General features: G+C 63.1%; 1 protein-coding gene across 1 annotated transcript in view; it reads right to left on the reverse strand.

The window, feature by feature from the left end:
* The window catches only part of LOC119090098 (proteoglycan 4), a 41,616-nt gene extending 23,615 nt beyond the window's left edge, over window positions 1-18,001 (reverse strand). The window contains exons 1-3 of the mRNA XM_037212892.1: window positions 17,996-18,001; window positions 15,891-16,019; window positions 1,352-1,503 (exon numbers count right to left, since the gene is read on the reverse strand). Coding sequence (XP_037068787.1) covers window positions 1,352-1,503; window positions 15,891-16,019; window positions 17,996-18,001 — 287 coding nt within the window. The remainder of the gene's footprint in view (window positions 1-1,351; window positions 1,504-15,890; window positions 16,020-17,995) is intronic.
* Window positions 18,002-18,046: the final 45 nt, after the last annotated feature.

Raw genomic sequence — 18,046 nt, forward strand, 5'->3', positions numbered from 1 at the left:
CGCGTCAGACGGGGCCGGGCATCATCGACGCCGCCCGACACACACCGGCCCGTGCAACACAGGCGTGCTGCAACACACACCGCGTCAGACGGCACAGGGCATCATCGACGCCGCCCGACACACACCGGCCCGTACAACACAGGCGTGCTGCAACACACACCGCGTCAGACGGGGCCGGGCATCATCGACGCCGCCCGACACACACCGGCCCGTGCAACACAGGCGTGCTGCAACACACACCGCGTCAGACGGGGCCGGGCATCATCGACGCCGCCCGACACACACCGGCCCGTGCAACACAGGCGTGCTGCAACACACACCGCGTCAGACGGGGCCGGGCACCATCGGCGCCGCCCGACACACACCGGCCCGTGCAACACAGGCGCGCTGCAACACACACCGCGTCAGACGGGGCCGGGCATCATCGGCGCCGCCCGACACACACCGGCCCGTGCAACACAGGCGCGCTGCAACACACACCGCGTCAGACGGGGCCGGGCATCATCGGCGCCGCCCGACACACACCGGCCCGTACAACACAGGCGTGCTGCAACACACACCGCGTCAGACGGGGCCGGGCATCATCGGCGCCGCCCGACACACACCGGCCCGTGCAACACAGGCGTGCTGCAACACACACCGCGTCAGACGGCACAGGGCATCATCGGCGCCGCCCGACACACACCGGCCCGTGCAACACAGGCGTGCTGCAACACACACCGCGTCAGACGGGGCCGGGCATCATCGACGCCGCCCGACACACACCGGCCCGTGCAACACAGGCTGCAACACACACCGCGTCAGACGGCACAGGGCATCATCGACGCCGCCCGACACACACCGGCCCGTGCAACACAGGCGTGCTGCAACACACACCGCGTCAGACGGGGCCGGGCATCATCGGCGCCGCCCGACACACACCGGCCCGTGCAACACAGGCGCGCTGCAACACACACCGCGTCAGACGGGGCCGGGCATCATCGACGCCGCCCGACACACACCGGCCCGTGCAACACAGGCGTGCTGCAACACACACCGCGTCAGACGGCACAGGGCATCATCCACGCTGCCTGACACACATCGGCCCGCACAACACAACATGGCAAACAAACACTCTGACGTGTTTGGACTCAAATACAAACTATGGTGCATACAACGTACTCTCGCGATTAGTTGCTTTGATTTGGGCGCCGCAGTCGCATGGCCACACGGCCTTCCTCTAACGGCCGAATGCGGTACGGCGGGGCGCTCGAGCCCGGCTCGGCACCTTCCGAGAAGCCTGCTCTGCTGACTGCGGCGGGCTGCGCGGAGAGCCGCCGCCACCGCCGCCGTTAGTTCACGGTCAGCCCACCTGGCGGCGCTGTCGACGATCTGCTCGACGATGTCCCTTGCCAGCTGCTTGTTGAGCGTGTGGTCCTGCTTGGTGATGACCTCGGTGCGGTCGCGCCAGTTCTCGTCCTCGTCGAGCGCGCGCACCGCGTCGTAACGAGACGGCGCGCCCGACTGTAACCGGGGGAGGGCGGGTCAGCACAGGGCGGGCCGGGTCCGGTGGTGTCATTTTTTACGACTGCGTGGCACATGTCCCCCGTAAAACCTTTGAGGAGCGCTGGAGACTGCAGTGACTTTGTTAGCTACCGGAGACCAAAGTGTCAGTCGGAAATCGAGCCAGGCCTCCCGCGTGGAGGCCGAGCGCGCACCCAACTGAGCTAAAGCTGCGGCACGTTCGACTGCTGACTGCTGTTCGACCGTTGACTGTTGTTCGACTGTTGATTGTTGTCCGACTGCCGAGGACGATTTGCTTCAGCAGTGCGGGGACGACAAGAGGAGAATATGTGCCGCAGACAGGTGGAAAGCAGTTTTTCTTTCGATTACTGACGCCTCTAGGAGACCGTTGTGTGACTCATGCCTTCAGTCACGCAGCATCCTTCTCACTATCGGAATGTTCCCCAATCGGTTTCCTCACTTATGATAAATATTGCCTCGTTGATGGCCCCAAATCGTTACCCTCTCGCCGAGGCACTTCGCCGCCACGGCGACGTGCCTCGGTGCCGTCCAGCCAGCGGCGTCAGCTCCCAGCTCGCCAGTCTACCGCAGTGCGACCGCGATAAGCGGAACTGATAGCTGCTAAAAGGGAGCGGAACAAGGAAAAACTCGGCTCCCGCTGACGGCCTTGTCACGCAGGCCACCGCAGCACGACGGCTGCAGCGCACATCCCGACATTCGCTGAGCTCTACCCGGTCGTCACCCAATCCAATCACTTCCGGTCCTAACGCGGCGCAGAGCGAGCCGCGTTCGCCGGGCTAATTCCGCGGGCGCAGGCACGCGGCGGCGGCCGGCCGCCGACACCCGGAGGGGCGCGCGGCAGACAGCTCGTCCGTCAGCGGCCCGCGGCGCCGCCGCACCGCGCACGTCGCCTCCGTTTACCCTCGGGCTGGCATCGTCGCAAAGGCAGATAGCCACGTCAATTTGATGGATCAGGTATGCGACGGAATTCTGAGTAGCGACTAAGACATGAATGACAACCGACCGCAGGTGACTGGCGGATCCTGGGCATCCACGTCACTCGCATCTGAGCGGGTCAAACGATTCGCGCGATCAAACGTATTTCATTTATAACCCTGCTAATAATCGAACACCCCGCACGCGTGCGTGTTCGCGCCAGCACAGGATCGCCGTATCTCTGTGGTAGGGCAAATCAAGGCGACGCGACAACAAGCCCGACACTTCCTCGCGAGGCCGAGCTCCAGAGTTCAGGACAAACCCTCCCCTCACTGGGCACGAGTGCAGGTGCTTTTGCGAAGTGATCACGGACACAAAAACATATATGCGTTGGCTTCCCATCAGCATTCATAGGAAAGCTCTGGTACGATTCCTTGAGTTATATCTGTTAACACAGACACCAAATAGGACTGCGACCTTACACCACGACCTAATGCCTGCAAGCTCATGATGTAGACACCACTGCCATCCATTCTTGTAACTTGCACCAAAACTGAAAGCAGTTCGTCCAGTTCCAGACAGCCTGTTTATCCCGTAACTACACGCATATCGAGGATGTTTCTCGCACATCCACCATACGGTTTACTTTCGTAGCTTCTTGACATGAGCAAATACTCTGCTAGTGAGGAGCCTTGGCAACACGCTTTAATTTTGAATGAGATTTATGTAACGTGGGTGGTTATTTCAATCGATAACCAGTGAGATCGTGGTCTTATTGCCAGTGCTAGAATTCATGGGAGCCCTCCGCCCGAAAACCGCAGATATTTCAAGTCCGCTGCCCACTAAGCGTACCCCAATATTTCCCGTCAGAGGAGTTAGTTACGGGTGCCAAGCACCCTGTTGTGCTGTGTGGCTCTGGTCACACGGCGAACACGGGCGCCCAGCCAGCTGCCGTTGGCGACCTGCCGGCAGCGGGCCGGCCGGTCCCACGGGGCCGCGATGAGGGTCTGAGCAGCGAGATCACGCGACGACGGGTCCCCGCCGGCCGGCGCCGGACACCGGCCCGGCTGGGTGCGGCCGGGGCCGACGGACCGGTCCGCGAGCCTCTCGGTACCGGTGCTGCACGTCCACCGGACCGGCTGGGCAACTGCCGCGTGTCCGGGGGCGGGCGGAGCACGGCAGCAAGGCCGCCGGACGAACCAGCGCAGCGCGTCTGGGAGGTCCGGCCGAGCCCTCACAAGCACACCAGCGACGACGCCGTCCGGACCACGAGCAGGCGAGCATCTCCGAAATGAGCGCGGCGGCGGCGCTGACGCTCACCCAGTGAAGACGAGGCCGACGAGCCCGACAGAAGCCCCGCGACGCCACCTGGAGCCGGGCGGTCACTGTGCCGCCCGGCAGTCCGCCGACAACGGCCAATCTGAGGACGGCTATCAGACGCGCGGAGGCCGACCGACTGGGTCCAAAGTGCAGCAGACAGACTCCTGCGGGCGGGCCACGGCCGAGGTCTCGGCCAACGCCTGATTGCCCTCTGGACGACCCGCCTCCCGACAGGTCACCAGCCGGCCGCCCACGCGCCCGGCTCGGCTCGCCGCCGAACGCGTCCTCCCCGGCGTAAGGTCAGGGTCAGGCCGACCGACGCGCGTCAGTCAGGCGGCCGACGCGGCTGGCCCGTTGGCTGCAAGCCAGAGGTGCCGCGCCGGAGCGGGCGAGGCGCGCCGCCACCACGCGCTCCGTCCACGGACGCGAGCCGAATACCAGTCCCGGCCCCTCCGCCGGAGCGACCCGGCAGGGGTGAAAGTACCGCAACGGCGCACCAGCGCCGCAAAAACAGGGCGGGTAAGGCGAGCTGGCGGGGCGGGCCGGCCGACACGGCCGGATGGGTCGGCCCGCTAGCCGACCGGGCGGTGGGGCGGCGGCCGGACCGGCACGGCTCGCCCGGCAGACACCGGCACGAGTCGACAGGCTCGGCTCCGGCGGGGCCTCCTCCAAGCTGAGTCAGCAAGGAGTCATGGTACATGGCTCCTGGAGCAAAGTGGGGCCCAGCATCCAAGGCAGCATCCCATCTGTGTCGACAACGGCACATGGCAGGGCCAGACCCGACCACAGCCAGCAGAGCTGGCCGGCCGGCCGCGTCATCTGCAGACCTGCTCCGCTCTGCTCCCGGCCGGGGCGAGACGGCACCACGCGGCGCCGACGCGACAGAGGCGACAGATGAACGCCATCTGGCCGGCGCGCCAACACGGACGCCGCCGGCACCGGCGCACGCCAGCGGTCAGCGCCGAGAACGTCACATGGACGGCCATCCGTCCCGGACGTGGCGTCCAACCTCTGACCGCTCCTCCCCCCCCCCCCGTGGCGCACACACGCAATCGGCGGCGGCAGCACGCGAGCGGAACACAGCCCCGGCATCAGGGGCCCACCCAACCCAGGGACGATCAGTACAGCCCCAGCGGCATCGCAACGCGCACTTTTCGTCCACACTGACCCCGCTGTCGCACGACGCGCTCCTCACCTGCTGTGGACCTCGCCGCCGCCGTCTGCCCATGGTGCGGCTCTGGTGTCGCACCGAGTCGCGCTCCTACCGGGGGCACACCCCACCACGGCCAGGGAACTGGCACGGCTCGGCCGGCCGCCGCACAAAGGGGCCCGACCGGCGCCGCGCTCGCCCGGGCGAAAATAAACCGGCGACGCAGGGCCGGCCGGCACTGTCGACCGGGCGCCGGGGGGGTGGGGGGTGCCAGGTGACCAGAGGAAGTGGGAGAGTGGAGGCCGCGACGGGCCGGGCCGGGTCACAACCCCAGGTCGACGTCCGGGGACGGCTCGACGGAGCCGTCCGGCCGTCTGGAGGGGACGGCACGCGCTGGCAGTCCTGGAGCGCGACTGAGCAGCGGAGCACGGCCCACCAACTGGACACTGGGCCGTCCGGCCGCCTATCGTCCCATCGCAGCCAGCAGACCGAGAGGAGCCCAGCACTGAGCCGCCGCCGCGGTCCGGCAGCTCGACCTTCAGCGACATTCCGAGGCGGCTCACGGAAGCCCTGTTCGGAGAGGGTAGCGGCCGCGGCTGCTACCGGGGCACGCACGGCGTCGGCCACCGGGGCGCATCGACAGACCGTGCGGCGGAGAGAGGCGAGCGGCGAGCCGCACAACACTTGATGGAGCGCCGCACAACACCCCTCCGAGCACAACACAACACTCGGCGGAGCACCACAGAACACCCGACGGGGCTCCGCGCCACACCCGGCGGAGCCAGCCGCAGGGCGGAGGACGTGCACAAGCACAGCGGCGGAGAACGTCCAACGCCAGGTAACGCGGCTGGTGGAAGCAAAGGCGACGTCCTGGAGACGAAGCACCGCGGAGCGGCGACGGGCGAGGGCGTGAAAACACACAGACCTGGCATCGGCGAGGCGGGGGCGGCGACGACGGCCTCCGACAACACAAATACGGAGGCCGACCGGCGGCCGCGAGAAAGAACAACACGCCTCAAGAAGGTTCACGTGCACGCACGACGCTCCGCGCGCGCGAAGAAAGCGTCCCGACAAGAGGAGACGCGCGGCACTCGCTGGCTGCTGCTAGAAAGCGTCTATAACGGGCAGGAGAAACGCAACCGACGTTCCCGTCATTCCTTCACGTTTAAAGGATCACCCGAGCGGAAAATCACGGACAACGGACGGAACGTGCGAACAAGGCGCCGACACGACCGGTGATGCATGATGCAATGCCTTACAGGACATCCAGAGGATGCAGGCATGTTCCAACACAAACAGATCCATCCATGGCATAAAATCATCCGGGAGCCAAACGCCACAAAGGATGACAAGATTGTTCTGAGAAGCCAAGCCCGTCTTCAGCTCCAATGAAAACAGATCAGACAGCACGTATGCAGCCATAAGCAAAGGAACGCGTTGTTTACACAGCGACGCCAGATTTCGTGGTCTCGTGTCTCGCTCTTCATTCGTCTCCTCCTATCCCGGGCGGGTCTGGGTGTCTCCATTCCTCACTGCCCTTCGCGGGTGCGGCCGTCGGTGCCGCTGCTGCGGCCGCCACGCCCGCTGCCAACGACCTCCGCAGCCGGCCGGCCCGAAAAAAGGGCGTCGGGTTGCAACCGTACCAGGGCTCGCCGGCCGGCCGCTGCCCGGCCCCTGCAGACCGTCCGTGCCGTCTCACGGGCGGCTCCGGCCGAGGGCGGCGCCGGCCATGGGTGCCGTGTATCGCCGGAGAGACGGCGCGCACCCGACGGCTGGCGGTCGGCGACGGCGGATCGGACCACAAGTGGCGGCGGCGACAGGTGCCCGGATACCCACCCCGTCACCGCCGCCGGCGGTCGGCGCCGATACCAGCGTCACGATCACTGCCAGGGCCACGCCAAGGCGGCGGCCACACAGGCGAGCGCAGAGGTCCTTAATGACTCGGACAAAGACGCACCGGTGACGTCCCGACGCCGGTCTGGGACGTGTATCTACATGCAAAACCTCAGCCTTAAACCAAGCGGCCCAGCACGCGTAACCAAAGCGAACATCACTGACCTAGTAACACTGAGGGCCAATCGCGACAAGAGTCGTACCGCTTGGACGGATTCTGACGAGAAACAGACGAGGGCGACATCGCAACGTTAGATCACCGCTCGCCCACTGCAGCTCGCAGCACACAGCTGCGGAGCGAACGTCGAAACTTCACCTAACCGCATGGCTGGCGACAGCACGTAAATGCCTGGCAGACCTGCGGCCCACCTGGGCTCTTACGGACGACAGCAGGCGACGGACAAGCGGCGCAAACTCACCTATGTGGCTGAACACACTCGGTTTTGGTGCCGGTTTTGGTGCGAGCACACCGGACCACAGAGAGCACCACCCGCGGCCCACTGCACTGGCGCCAAAAGCGCACCACTTTCTCACCTGAACAACCGCTCTCCCACAGGTGGTACCCGAGCAGGAGGCACGGGCCCCACCCAGCCCTGCCCGTGACCGCAGCGGTCCCACCTGCTGGCCGGCGTCGGCTGCTCTCGCGGCGGCGGCCTGCGCGCTCTGCTCGGCTCCCATGGCGGCTGCGGCGGCGCCGCCGTCCGCGCGGCGTCTGTCGCGCGCTCTCGCCGCCGGGCCGGGCCGCGCCGCGCCGCGCCGCCTGCCGCCCGGCACGCACCGGCTGATGGCCGACCGGAATGCGCGCGCCCGCCGAAGGAAGCCCCGCAGGTCGCGGCGGCGGCGCCAGGCTCCGCCGCGGCCGGCAGTGCTCGAGTCAGACGAGGGCAGAGCGCCGCGCCCGCGGCCGGCCACCTCTCACGGTCAGCGGCCGCAACGGGTCACGACAGCGGCGCCGGATCACCAGTGGGCGCTCGCCGTCCCACAGCACGCGCTGCTCTGGCCGCCGACTCCAGAGCGGCCGGCGGGCCAGGCCAGACCGGGCCGCGCAGGCGCCGACGGACGGACGGCGAACCCGACCGGGCGTGATTATTTCGGCGCTCTGCACTGCGCAAATGACGGCCAGTTGGCAGCGCAACCCCAAACACGGCTGGCCTTCGGCAGGCTCGACCGGTGCGCCGCTGCACACAGCGCCAGCAGGAAAACGGGCAGACCAGACTGCCGAGCAGGGTCCCCAGCTGTACCGAGCCGAGCGCCGTCCCCAGCCGCCGTGACCTTATCGGGCGTCCCACCGCCTGAGCCGGCGGCTCCAGGCGTCGCCAGCGGCTCCGGTGATGGCTGGAGGCGGCGCCGGTGGACCGGTGGGCGGCGTCGCCAATTAGTGGCGCGCCGCCGGCGTACCGACCGGCGTCACGCGCCGGGCGCCGCCGCCCCTGAGCCGCCGCTCATCCCCGTGCGCCCGCCGGAGCGCCAGCTGTGCCCAGCGGCCGCCGCTCGTGTTTTGCCCTGCACGTGCGTGGTAGTGCTGGCGGCGGACGCCAGGTGGCAGCACCGACAGGGGCCGGCCGCCGCTGCGGGCCGGACGGGATCGGGCCGCCGGCCAGTTCGCCCCCGACCCAGCGGGCACGGCCGCACCGGCACCCACTCAACACTCCCAGCCGCCCGGCACACTACGTCGGACTGAAGGCTCCGGCGGACGCAGCGCTGAACTATGTTGGAACCGCCGGCGACGGAGACTGAGAGACGGTGGCGCGAGGACTCGGAGCCGCCGCGGCCCGACGGATACACGGGATCTGAGACGAAGGCACAATCAAGGTATCGTCGGCTTCCACCCAATCGGAGAAGAGGAACGTGACTTCTATCTTCCACACAGATGGATAACACCACACACGTCTACCTACCGCAGACAATACCAACAAAGCACGGAAGCCCGCAGCCAAGTCGGATTAACGGCCCGCCGGAGGATGTCGCCCTCGGTCCGCCAGGTGGGCGTGCGGCGCGGTCCGCGTGTCGGTGTCAGGCGCCTTCACGGCGTCCTCTGACACTGGCACGCCATGTCGGACACGCGGGCAACGGCAGCAACTGCAGCGGACCGGGGCGGAGGGCGGCCGACTTCTAGCCGGGACCGAGGAAACCTGCAGGCCGACCGCCCGGCCGCCCGAACGGCCGGCACGCCGGCGCGCACCTGCGACCCTCTGGCGCTCTCCTCGCGGCGCGGGCGGCGCGCCGGAGCCGGGCCGGCCGCCGCGGCCGTGTGCTGTGGTGACGGACGCCGGGATGCGTTTCGCACGCGCCGTCGGCGTGGAGTCGCCGCCGCGCGCCGCCGACCCGTTTGAGAGCCGCTGGTTTGGAGACCGCTGGCGGTGCGGCTGATAGCATCGGTCGGCGAGCGCGCGCGCGCGGCCGGCGCCTGACCTGCGGCGGGGCGGCGACCGACCTCCGACCTGCGGCGCTCTCACGGGATCACCGGGGTCATGTCGGCACGACGGCGCACCGCCCAGCGGCCGTCAACGCGGGCGAACAATGAACGGCAGGGCCGCGCTGCCCGCAGTTGACCCCTGGCGGCCGGTAGCTGATGCGACCGGCCGGACAGGACCGGACCGCGCCGGGTCAGGTGGGCCGACCCGGACTGCCGGTCGGCACCGCCCGGTACGGGTGCGGGCCAGTTCAGCGGCCGCGGCCGCCTCCTGCCGGTCCGCCCCCGGACAGGGGGCGGGGCTGGGGGGTTGCGGTCGGACCGGTGACTGTGCGACGTGTGCCGATAACCGCCCACCGCCGACCCCCCGCTGAGCAGCCGGCGGACGTGCCGAAGGTGGGGCGCGTGCAGGAGATTTCACCCGGCGCGATGTGGTCTGTTTGTTTCGGCAGGGTGCCATGTCACGCGCGGCACGAGTCATCGCCGCGCTGAGGCTGGCCGGTGCTTCGGCCGGACCTCCAACGCCATCAAGCTGTGGCGCCGGACCAGGCCGGGTGCAGCCGGAGCTGCCGTGACCTGCAGGAGGGCCCCGAAGCGGCCCGTGTAACGGTCGCCCCAGTGCAGAGTGCCCGGTCATCTGACGTACGATCGGACAAACACTTGTAGAGATTAACTTCCCAGGTGACCGACCAGGGAGATACGACGGAAATCCCCTCGGGTTGAGACGTGAGAGCATCACCCCAGCAAGCGTGCCACAATACACACAAACGGACCGAGCTCATAGACAACCAAGTCCTGTCGTGCCGAGGCTCACCGTGCCGCATTGGTTAACGTCCAGAACAGGCGAACGCTAGCTTGCCCGGACCGCTCCGGCCCCTGTGCCGGAGCCGACCGCCCCCATCACATGCGCACGGTTGGCTTCCGCGTCAAGCTTTCAACGTGAACGATCTAGCCAATCAAAGGCCAGAATACGGCAAGCCAATCGCTGCACGGTCCCTGCCGACCCTCCCCGCAGCCCAATCAACTCACCCACGCTTCGACCCCGCGCCCAGCCCTCTGCTGACGGGTCGTCCGGGGCCGCACCGTCGGTCACACCACGTCCACACCGGCCGGCAACCTCCTTTCGCACCCTTCCTGCGGCGTCCCACAGTCGGCCGGCCGGCCCTCGGCTGCTGCTCAGGCGGCGCGGCTGCGCGGGCGGCGGCCGCCTCACCACTGACCACTGACCGGCCGCCGCTGACTCAGCGCCGCCCCGCCGGCTGCTCGGCTGCGCCGCGGCACGCCCCCGCCCGTCACGCGAGCACCCTGTCCAGCGCGCCTCCTCCCCAGCGCCGGTTGTGCGGCGGACTGGCGAGCGACGCGCCGCGCGCCGCGCACCGGGCGCCGGCCGCCGGCCCCGCCGCGCCGCAGGGGCGGCACGCACCGGGCTAGATTCGCACCCGTCCGCCGTTCGGCGCCGGCCCGCCACGCCAGCGATGTCAACAAATTCAGCTGACGGCGGTCACGGAAGTGATGCGCTCGGCTGCCGTCGCCGGCGGCCGCGCGCGTGCGCTCGACTGCCGTCCGCCGACGAGCGGAAACGCGACACCGCCGACGCACGTGTGGCGCACGCACAAAGCCGCAAGACACGCAACGTCTGAGCGCGGCCGCCGGGCACCGGCGCGCAGGCCAGTCAGCCGAGCGCGGCCGGGCTGACGCCGCCCCTGCAGCTCTGAGCGGCGGCCGGCCGGCAGCACCAACCCGCGGCCCGGGCCGCACAAAGGGCGGCGGCGGCGGTGGCGCCGCTAACGGCCAACGGTCGGTCGGGTCAGCGCCGCGCCGGCCGGCCGGCCGGCCGGTCCGCCTCACCGGCAGCCGGAGGTAGCGGCCTCACCCACTCGACGTGCGATCCGCCAGAGATCGCGTCACATCGCACCGGCTGGCAGCACGGCTCAAACACGCACGATGCACGCCCGCACCCAGGCCAGACGGGCGTTCGCAGAGCGTTCTCAGGTCTGGTTGCTGCTGTACGGTGGGGATGGGCTGGGAGTGAGAGGCCGCCCGCAACCTCCTTTCCTAGGCCCCCTCGCCGCACGCAATGGAGTCCAAGATGAAGCGTCAGTTTTCCCCCAGAACGTGACGAAAATCCAGTTTCAGTTTTTGACCCCAACCCAAGGCATGAGATCACTTTAGAAAATAAGGGCTAACAAAAAACCGTTTTTGCATCAATGCGTCAACGTAACGCGTGGCTCCTCAATTCGGATATTTCTTCGTCAAATATCCGAATTTTATTTTTTCTATTAATTAAATCTAAAATTTCTAAAAAATTATATTAATTAAGCCTTTTCTGAAGACTTAATGGCGACGTTTACAACGCAACTTCCAAAAAAGCTTGTACAGCAGAACAGACGCGATATCCACAACGGTTGAGATTTGTTGCAGTCGATGGGCTGCTGAATCTCGTAATATTTTGTGTCATAATACTAAAATGTCAAAACACTTTCTGGAGAATTTTGGCACAACCCGGGCCGACCAGATGAATCGCCTGCCGGTCACGGTAAACGGCCTTGGATCACGAGCCATTTTCACACAGTTCAGGTAAGACCGGCAAGGAGCGTTTCATCCTCCCCCCCCCCCCCCCCCGTTCTAAAAATGAATGGCGCGATCTTCCGGACGAAGCGGTGTGCGTTATGGGCAGTGAAGTTTGTAATTCGACAATCGGACGGTGAGACCAGCCGGGCTGATTTTTCACATCATTTCAACCCTACAAGCACTGGGGTTTGACAAGAATTTGAAGCAAGTGCCGCGTTCGCGAGGCTATCTGGCCGCAACTATCCTTCGACTTGGTGTTCGAGTTCTACCAACAGGCCCCATTTAGTGCGCGCCTCACACCTAATTTCGAGCCATTATTGCGACCGGCGGAATGACCAGGATTTGATCGGAGAATAGGTGTAGGCAACATGTAATTAAATCATTCATGTCCGAACATTCGACACAGTATACTTATGGGCATTTTGCATGCTTCACGCGTCATTATTACAACACTTCACAGTGAGTGTGGCCCGCCGGACTGAAAGACGCGCTCATGCAAATCGTACATTGGCAGTGTATGCATGTGATGCGAGTGAAATGGTCTAAGTTTCTCCTACAATACCATTCTGCCAAGAGCTCGAACTAACGTTTGTTTTAACTCTGGGTTTGTGTGGTGTCGTGCCGCCATGGCTTTGCCGTCGCGGTGGCTAGCCGACAAAAAAAACAGACGGGACGGACAGCCCGATCGCATCGGCACGTGCCGCGGACGAGCGCCTGAGCTCACAGTACGTCGCAAGCCACGGACTCGCCAGCACCGGACCGCCTTAGACAGAAGCCCGATCGGGTACGACACTGCAACTGGACGCACATTGTGGCGGCATGATCCGCCTACCACGTGTGACAAATCCAGCGTCGCTCTCCCCATGAGAGCACCGGCAATCGATGCTCGGGACGCCGGACAGCTACGGCCCATCCGGACGCGCTCCGCCGGAGGCCGGCCCGACAGGCATGACGTAAGCGATTACGTTGGACCACACGACACGTACCAATTATGGCCGAAATGTTCGAAATACGCGTTTCATAAACTGTGGTGTAGTGACACCTGGCATCTGTAACTGGCATCCATTTAATGAAATCGGGCAAACTCCCACCTCGTCTAGATGGCAAGTGAAAACAGTCAAACTGTATGTACGGTTCGGTAGAATGTTAAGTATGGTTTAGCAGTATGCCAGAAAGGGTGCGTTGTACCAGGACACCTTACACTCGTAAAACTACTTTTCACCTTAAACTCCTGCATAAACGGCTAAGCTGAAGAGCAGCAAGTCTCTTTTGACTCGCTGTTGATCTGACGCGTTCAATTTGATCGGTACTACTAGTTTCCTGTAAATCCTGAACAACTCGGAATTCCTATTTGACATGGCCGCTTACACGACAGAAACAGCATTGGACCTGCGCGTTTATCATTATGAAATTAACACTCTTCTTTTGCTTCCTTTTCCAACGTTTGTTTTGCCATGTTTACAGTACATTAATTGGTCAAAGTGATCAGGCAATACATGCTACGAAACCTTGGAGCATTCTGTTCGGAGATAAATGCATACAAAAATGGAGCCGTCATCACGCGAATTGGGCGAAACTTCATGCTATGGTTTTGATTTCTCCCACATGGCGTTTGGCACAGCGGTTCTCTTCGAAGCGTACTTTCGCACTGGGAAACAGACGCATTACACGTTCTATAATGACCCGCTGGTTCAAACTTCAACCAATGCGTTTCTTGGCAAATGGTTGCGCCCGCTGTAACAATCACGCACGTTCATTTGTACTGACGTCATTCACGCCAGAAGAGGAACCACTTTTCAGCACAAGCAATGTGCAGGTTCGTAACAGCTGGCGACGGCCCTCAGCAGATTTCATCGTTGTCAACCACCGTTGACTCAGGTTACACTAAGGGCCAACAAAGACAAAAGTGTGGTGTTGTGACAAAACGTTGATAAGCGCAATTTGGACTCGAAAATAGTTACTAATAATTTCATCAGATCTTGTCGGTGCTGCAGTGTCACCGCACTTCTGTTATTACACGTAACTAGTCCTGAGGTTTCACCAGAGTATGTTTCTGTAATATGCCCCAAAGGTAGCATACTCCCTTTACAGCGAGCCGACGCTGGCTGCCGCCGGCCTGTTCACCAGAGCAGACACCGGCTGCCGCCGGCCTGTTCACCACAGCAGACGCTGGCTGCCGCCGGCCTGTTCATCAGAGCTGACGCTGGCCGCGGCCGGCCTGTTCACCAGGGCAGACGCTGGCTGCCGCCGGCCTGTTCACCAGAGCAGACACTGGCTTCCTCCGGCCTGTTCACCAGGGCAGACGCTGGCTACCGCCGGCCTGTTCATCAGAGCTGACGCTGGCCGCGGCCCGTTCGAGCGTGTGGCGGTCCGATCGCCCAGCTGGGCGTGATGACGATGTGGCGACGGGGCTTATCAGGCTGCAGCGCCCCATTCAAACGGCTGCGCTTAGGACCGAAGGTGGCTGCCTTTTTCACATCCTGCGTGGCTCCCCTCCGCCTGCAGCCCGCCGCGGCGTTACTGTTGCGGCCGTGGAGCTGATTTACTGTGTGGCGCCGCTCCGGGGCTGCTGTGGTGCTGCCGTTGCCGCCATGGAACTGATTCACCGAGTGGCGCCGCTCCGGGGCTGCTGTGGTGCTGCCGTTGCCGCCGTGGAGCTGATTCACTGTGTGGCGCCGCTCCGGAGCTGCTGTGGTGCTGCCGTTGCCGCCATGGGAACTGATTCACTGCGTGGCGCCGCTCCGGGGCTGCTGTGGTGCTGCCGTTGCCGCCATGGAACTGATTCACTGCGTGGCGCCGCTCCGGGGCTGCCGTGGCGCTGCCGTTGCGCCGCGCCGTCCGGGGCTACTAAGGCTAAGCCTTGCTTTTTAACTCCCGTCCGCCCACGAGCCAGAACATCCGCCATACCCGTCCGCCCACGCAGCTTCACTTCAGAAGACACACTCGCCTTGAGTTGCTGATTCGGTGGATCGCGCAAGCTACATGATTCTGCGACGGATGCAGTTCCTCGACGGGCAGGTCCAGTTGAAGCTTAGTCGTCAATCATCACCGCCAACCGCACAAATATGCTCAACAGAGTCCAGACCTCGCTTAACGAGTTGATTGCGCCGGGCAGCGTCCTGGCGCAGGCAAGCCCACGCGGTCGGCTCGCGCGCCGCCGACGCCGCCCTGCACGGCCAGCCGGAGCAGCTCGGCAGCGGCGTGGACGCGGCCCCAATGACGCTTTGAACTCGAGTGTGGGCCGGGTGTGCGCGAACTTGCCAGCCATGCGTGGGCGGCCTGGACGAGAGTGGGGAGGGAGGAGGCCGGCCCAGATGTGGACATGGCACCACTAGTCACACCGATACATTCTCCTGGGAGCTTACGCAAACACTCAAGTACTAGGCCTTGTTTGAAGACTCTACTTTGAACACTTCACATACGGAAATATTTGAAGAAAGATCACATCTCAGACGAAACAAAGGGAACGGACCAGCCCCCGTACCACCTGGGCCTTGTTTACGCCTGTCATCAGAGCGGGCCTGCTGATCTGCCGCCACAAAGGGCCGCTTACTGGAGAATGTCCAAACCAGCCCGATTTGGCCGCCGAACGGCATGAAGCATTTTTATTTACCAGCTACCAGAAAGCCTAAGTAATGACACGAGTTATTGTTAAGAATATCCGTTCAGTTCTGATGGGCCTGGCAACGAAAATGCATGTAATCAAAAACAGATGTCATCTGGAAAATGACTGCGGCAAGAACCTTTTTTGCCAAGCACGAAAGCGTTGTTCCGGAGCCCAACCAACTGTCCCTAGGTATAAAGACTCAGCCTCCATCGCATCGGCTTTCTACGACAGCAGCCTTATCACAAAGAGGTGGAATAGTCATATTCATGATACAAGGCAAAACGGCAGCAAGTTACTGTCGCTTATCCTGTCGTTCCGACCTCAGTTGACCTCCAGCACGGGTCAGCGCGCGCCGGAGCCCTTCCATGAGTGCTCGTACATCCTATCGTCCTGAGTCGGGCTGTCCCCGGCTCCGCAGGTCACTTCATGACACAGGTCGGCGAGCTGGGGTCGGCCACCGACCTCCACAGGTCGGCGACCTGGCGTCGGCCACTGACCTGAGCGTTCGGGCCGCGGTTGGTCTCCTTCAGGACAGGTCGGTCGGCGACGGCGGCCAGTTTGAGGCCGGCGGGGTAGGGCGCCGTGCGCCGCTGTGACGCGGCCTCCGGCCGGTTCTCATCCGACATCTGGCGACAGAGAGAAGTGTCACACCACGTCCGCAGCACACGACAGGGGAGGCAAAGCGGAGGGGTCACACCACGGCCGCAGAACACGATGGGGGAAGGGGCACGACATCGGCGTCACGCCACGGCCGCAGCACACGACAGGGGCGAGGGGGGGGGGGGGCACGGCACCGGCGTCACACCACGGCCACAGCACATGACAGGGGCGGGGGCGGGGGGCACGGCATCGGCGTCACACCACGGCCACAGCACATGACAGGGGAGGCACGACGGCGTCACACCACGACCGCAGCACGGCATCCGGAACATGGTGGCGTAGCCAACGAGCGCTGCAATCGGAGATTCTGGGGAGGGGGAGGGGGCGACGGCTCCACTGGCCAAAGTTCGCATACACATGGACTTGCGGCACGTCCCACGTCTTACCTCAAAACAGCTTTGGACTGACATGATTCACAGCCTTCACCACAGCAAATCACGGACACGCCCAGAAAAGCCAATTTTCCGAGTCGCGAAACATGTAGAGACCGGCAGCGACTGATGCCGCACCACCACACAACACGCTGACGGAGGCCGGCTGCGGCGACGACCTTGACCCTGCCGGGCGCGGCGGGCCCGGCGTGGCCGGAGCGGAGGCCCTGACCGCGCCAGGGTCACTGCCGGCGCGCCGCGGTCACCTTCCCGCCCGGCTCGTCCCATCTCCGCGATCAATACCGTCTGGCGCCGCCGCCGCCGCCGCCGGCCGCCGCTGCCGCAGGTGCCATGGGAGAATTAGGAAAGGGCACGGGCGAGTGGCACGGGAGGCGGGGGCGTCTGGCGGCGGCTAGGCGACGGAGCAGCGATGGTGCGGCCCGCGCGGAAGAGCGTGGCACTGGCATTCTCAGCCCAGCCGTCAATCATAAGACATTCGGTGATCACCGAATAGTCAACACAATAACACACTGGGACGAACGCTTTGGCCCTTCCGTCACGCGAGGTTTCGCAGCACATTCGTCGGAAAAGACACGGGAGACAAGAAGATCAACTAGATCGACCAATGCAGGGTACAGCTTCCTTATGACCAATGCAGTGTGAGATGGACGAAACACCAGCGAGTTTTTAATCGGATGATGGCAAAGGCATTGGACAAGTGGCCGCACCGATGTTGACACGCAGAAAATGTGGCGACCGCGCCGACCACGTCGACATACACTGTTCAATCTGACCCATTCAGCCCATGCTGTCATGCAAAAGTAAAATGTATCAACATTTGGGTAACACTTTGTGAGCCTACAATGTGTGAGACCTGCAAAAACAATCCTTCTTGATTCTAGTGTACAGTGGTCATTCTGAGAATGCACTTCGTTATCTGGTTGTGTGCACAATCACACTACTTTGCCTCCATAGTCAACCAACCCAGAACTTATTTGCCATCTGAAATGATACCAACTGACATGGGTGTAATGCCCAATTTTGTGGACCTGTGTGTGCCATTAGCTGAAACAGCATATTTAATTTTCAAATCTGGTGTTACATGCCTGAAGCTACCAGCCTTCAAAACTGGTGTAGCATCAGTGTGGGCATGGGCCATTTAATGAATGCAACTTCATCTGACAACTGCCAATCTGGTGACCTGAAATCTGAGGGCACAGCTCCATGTGTAGTGATGGGCATTTTTGTAAACTTTCATTCAGTACACATGGGTTTCAGGTACACTTTTAGATAAATTTCAGCCACAACATGAGAGCTTTGCAAGTTACATGTATAATAAAAATGTGGGCAGGAAAATGTTAACCAGTTCTGTCATAATCATATTAAATGGCCATGCCAATATACCCTTCACTGAACCATTTGAAATGCACCTAACTTGGAATCTCGAGTGCACCTGAATGCACTTATGTACATCATCAAGCATACACTTTGTTGGTTTAAGCACACTTCATGGCTAGCATTGAGGCTCAACCAAACAACTTAGCCCCTACCCCACCAGGAGAATAAAATACCTCCATTATGTGAAATGTGTAGCACAGGCATGCCACTGGAAAAGCTGCCAC

The sequence above is a fragment of the Pollicipes pollicipes genome, unplaced genomic scaffold (genome assembly GCF_011947565.3).
Source record: "Pollicipes pollicipes isolate AB1234 unplaced genomic scaffold, Ppol_2.1 Scaffold_3087;HRSCAF=3621_pilon_pilon_pilon, whole genome shotgun sequence".
NCBI lineage: Eukaryota > Metazoa > Arthropoda > Thecostraca > Pollicipedomorpha > Pollicipedidae > Pollicipes > Pollicipes pollicipes.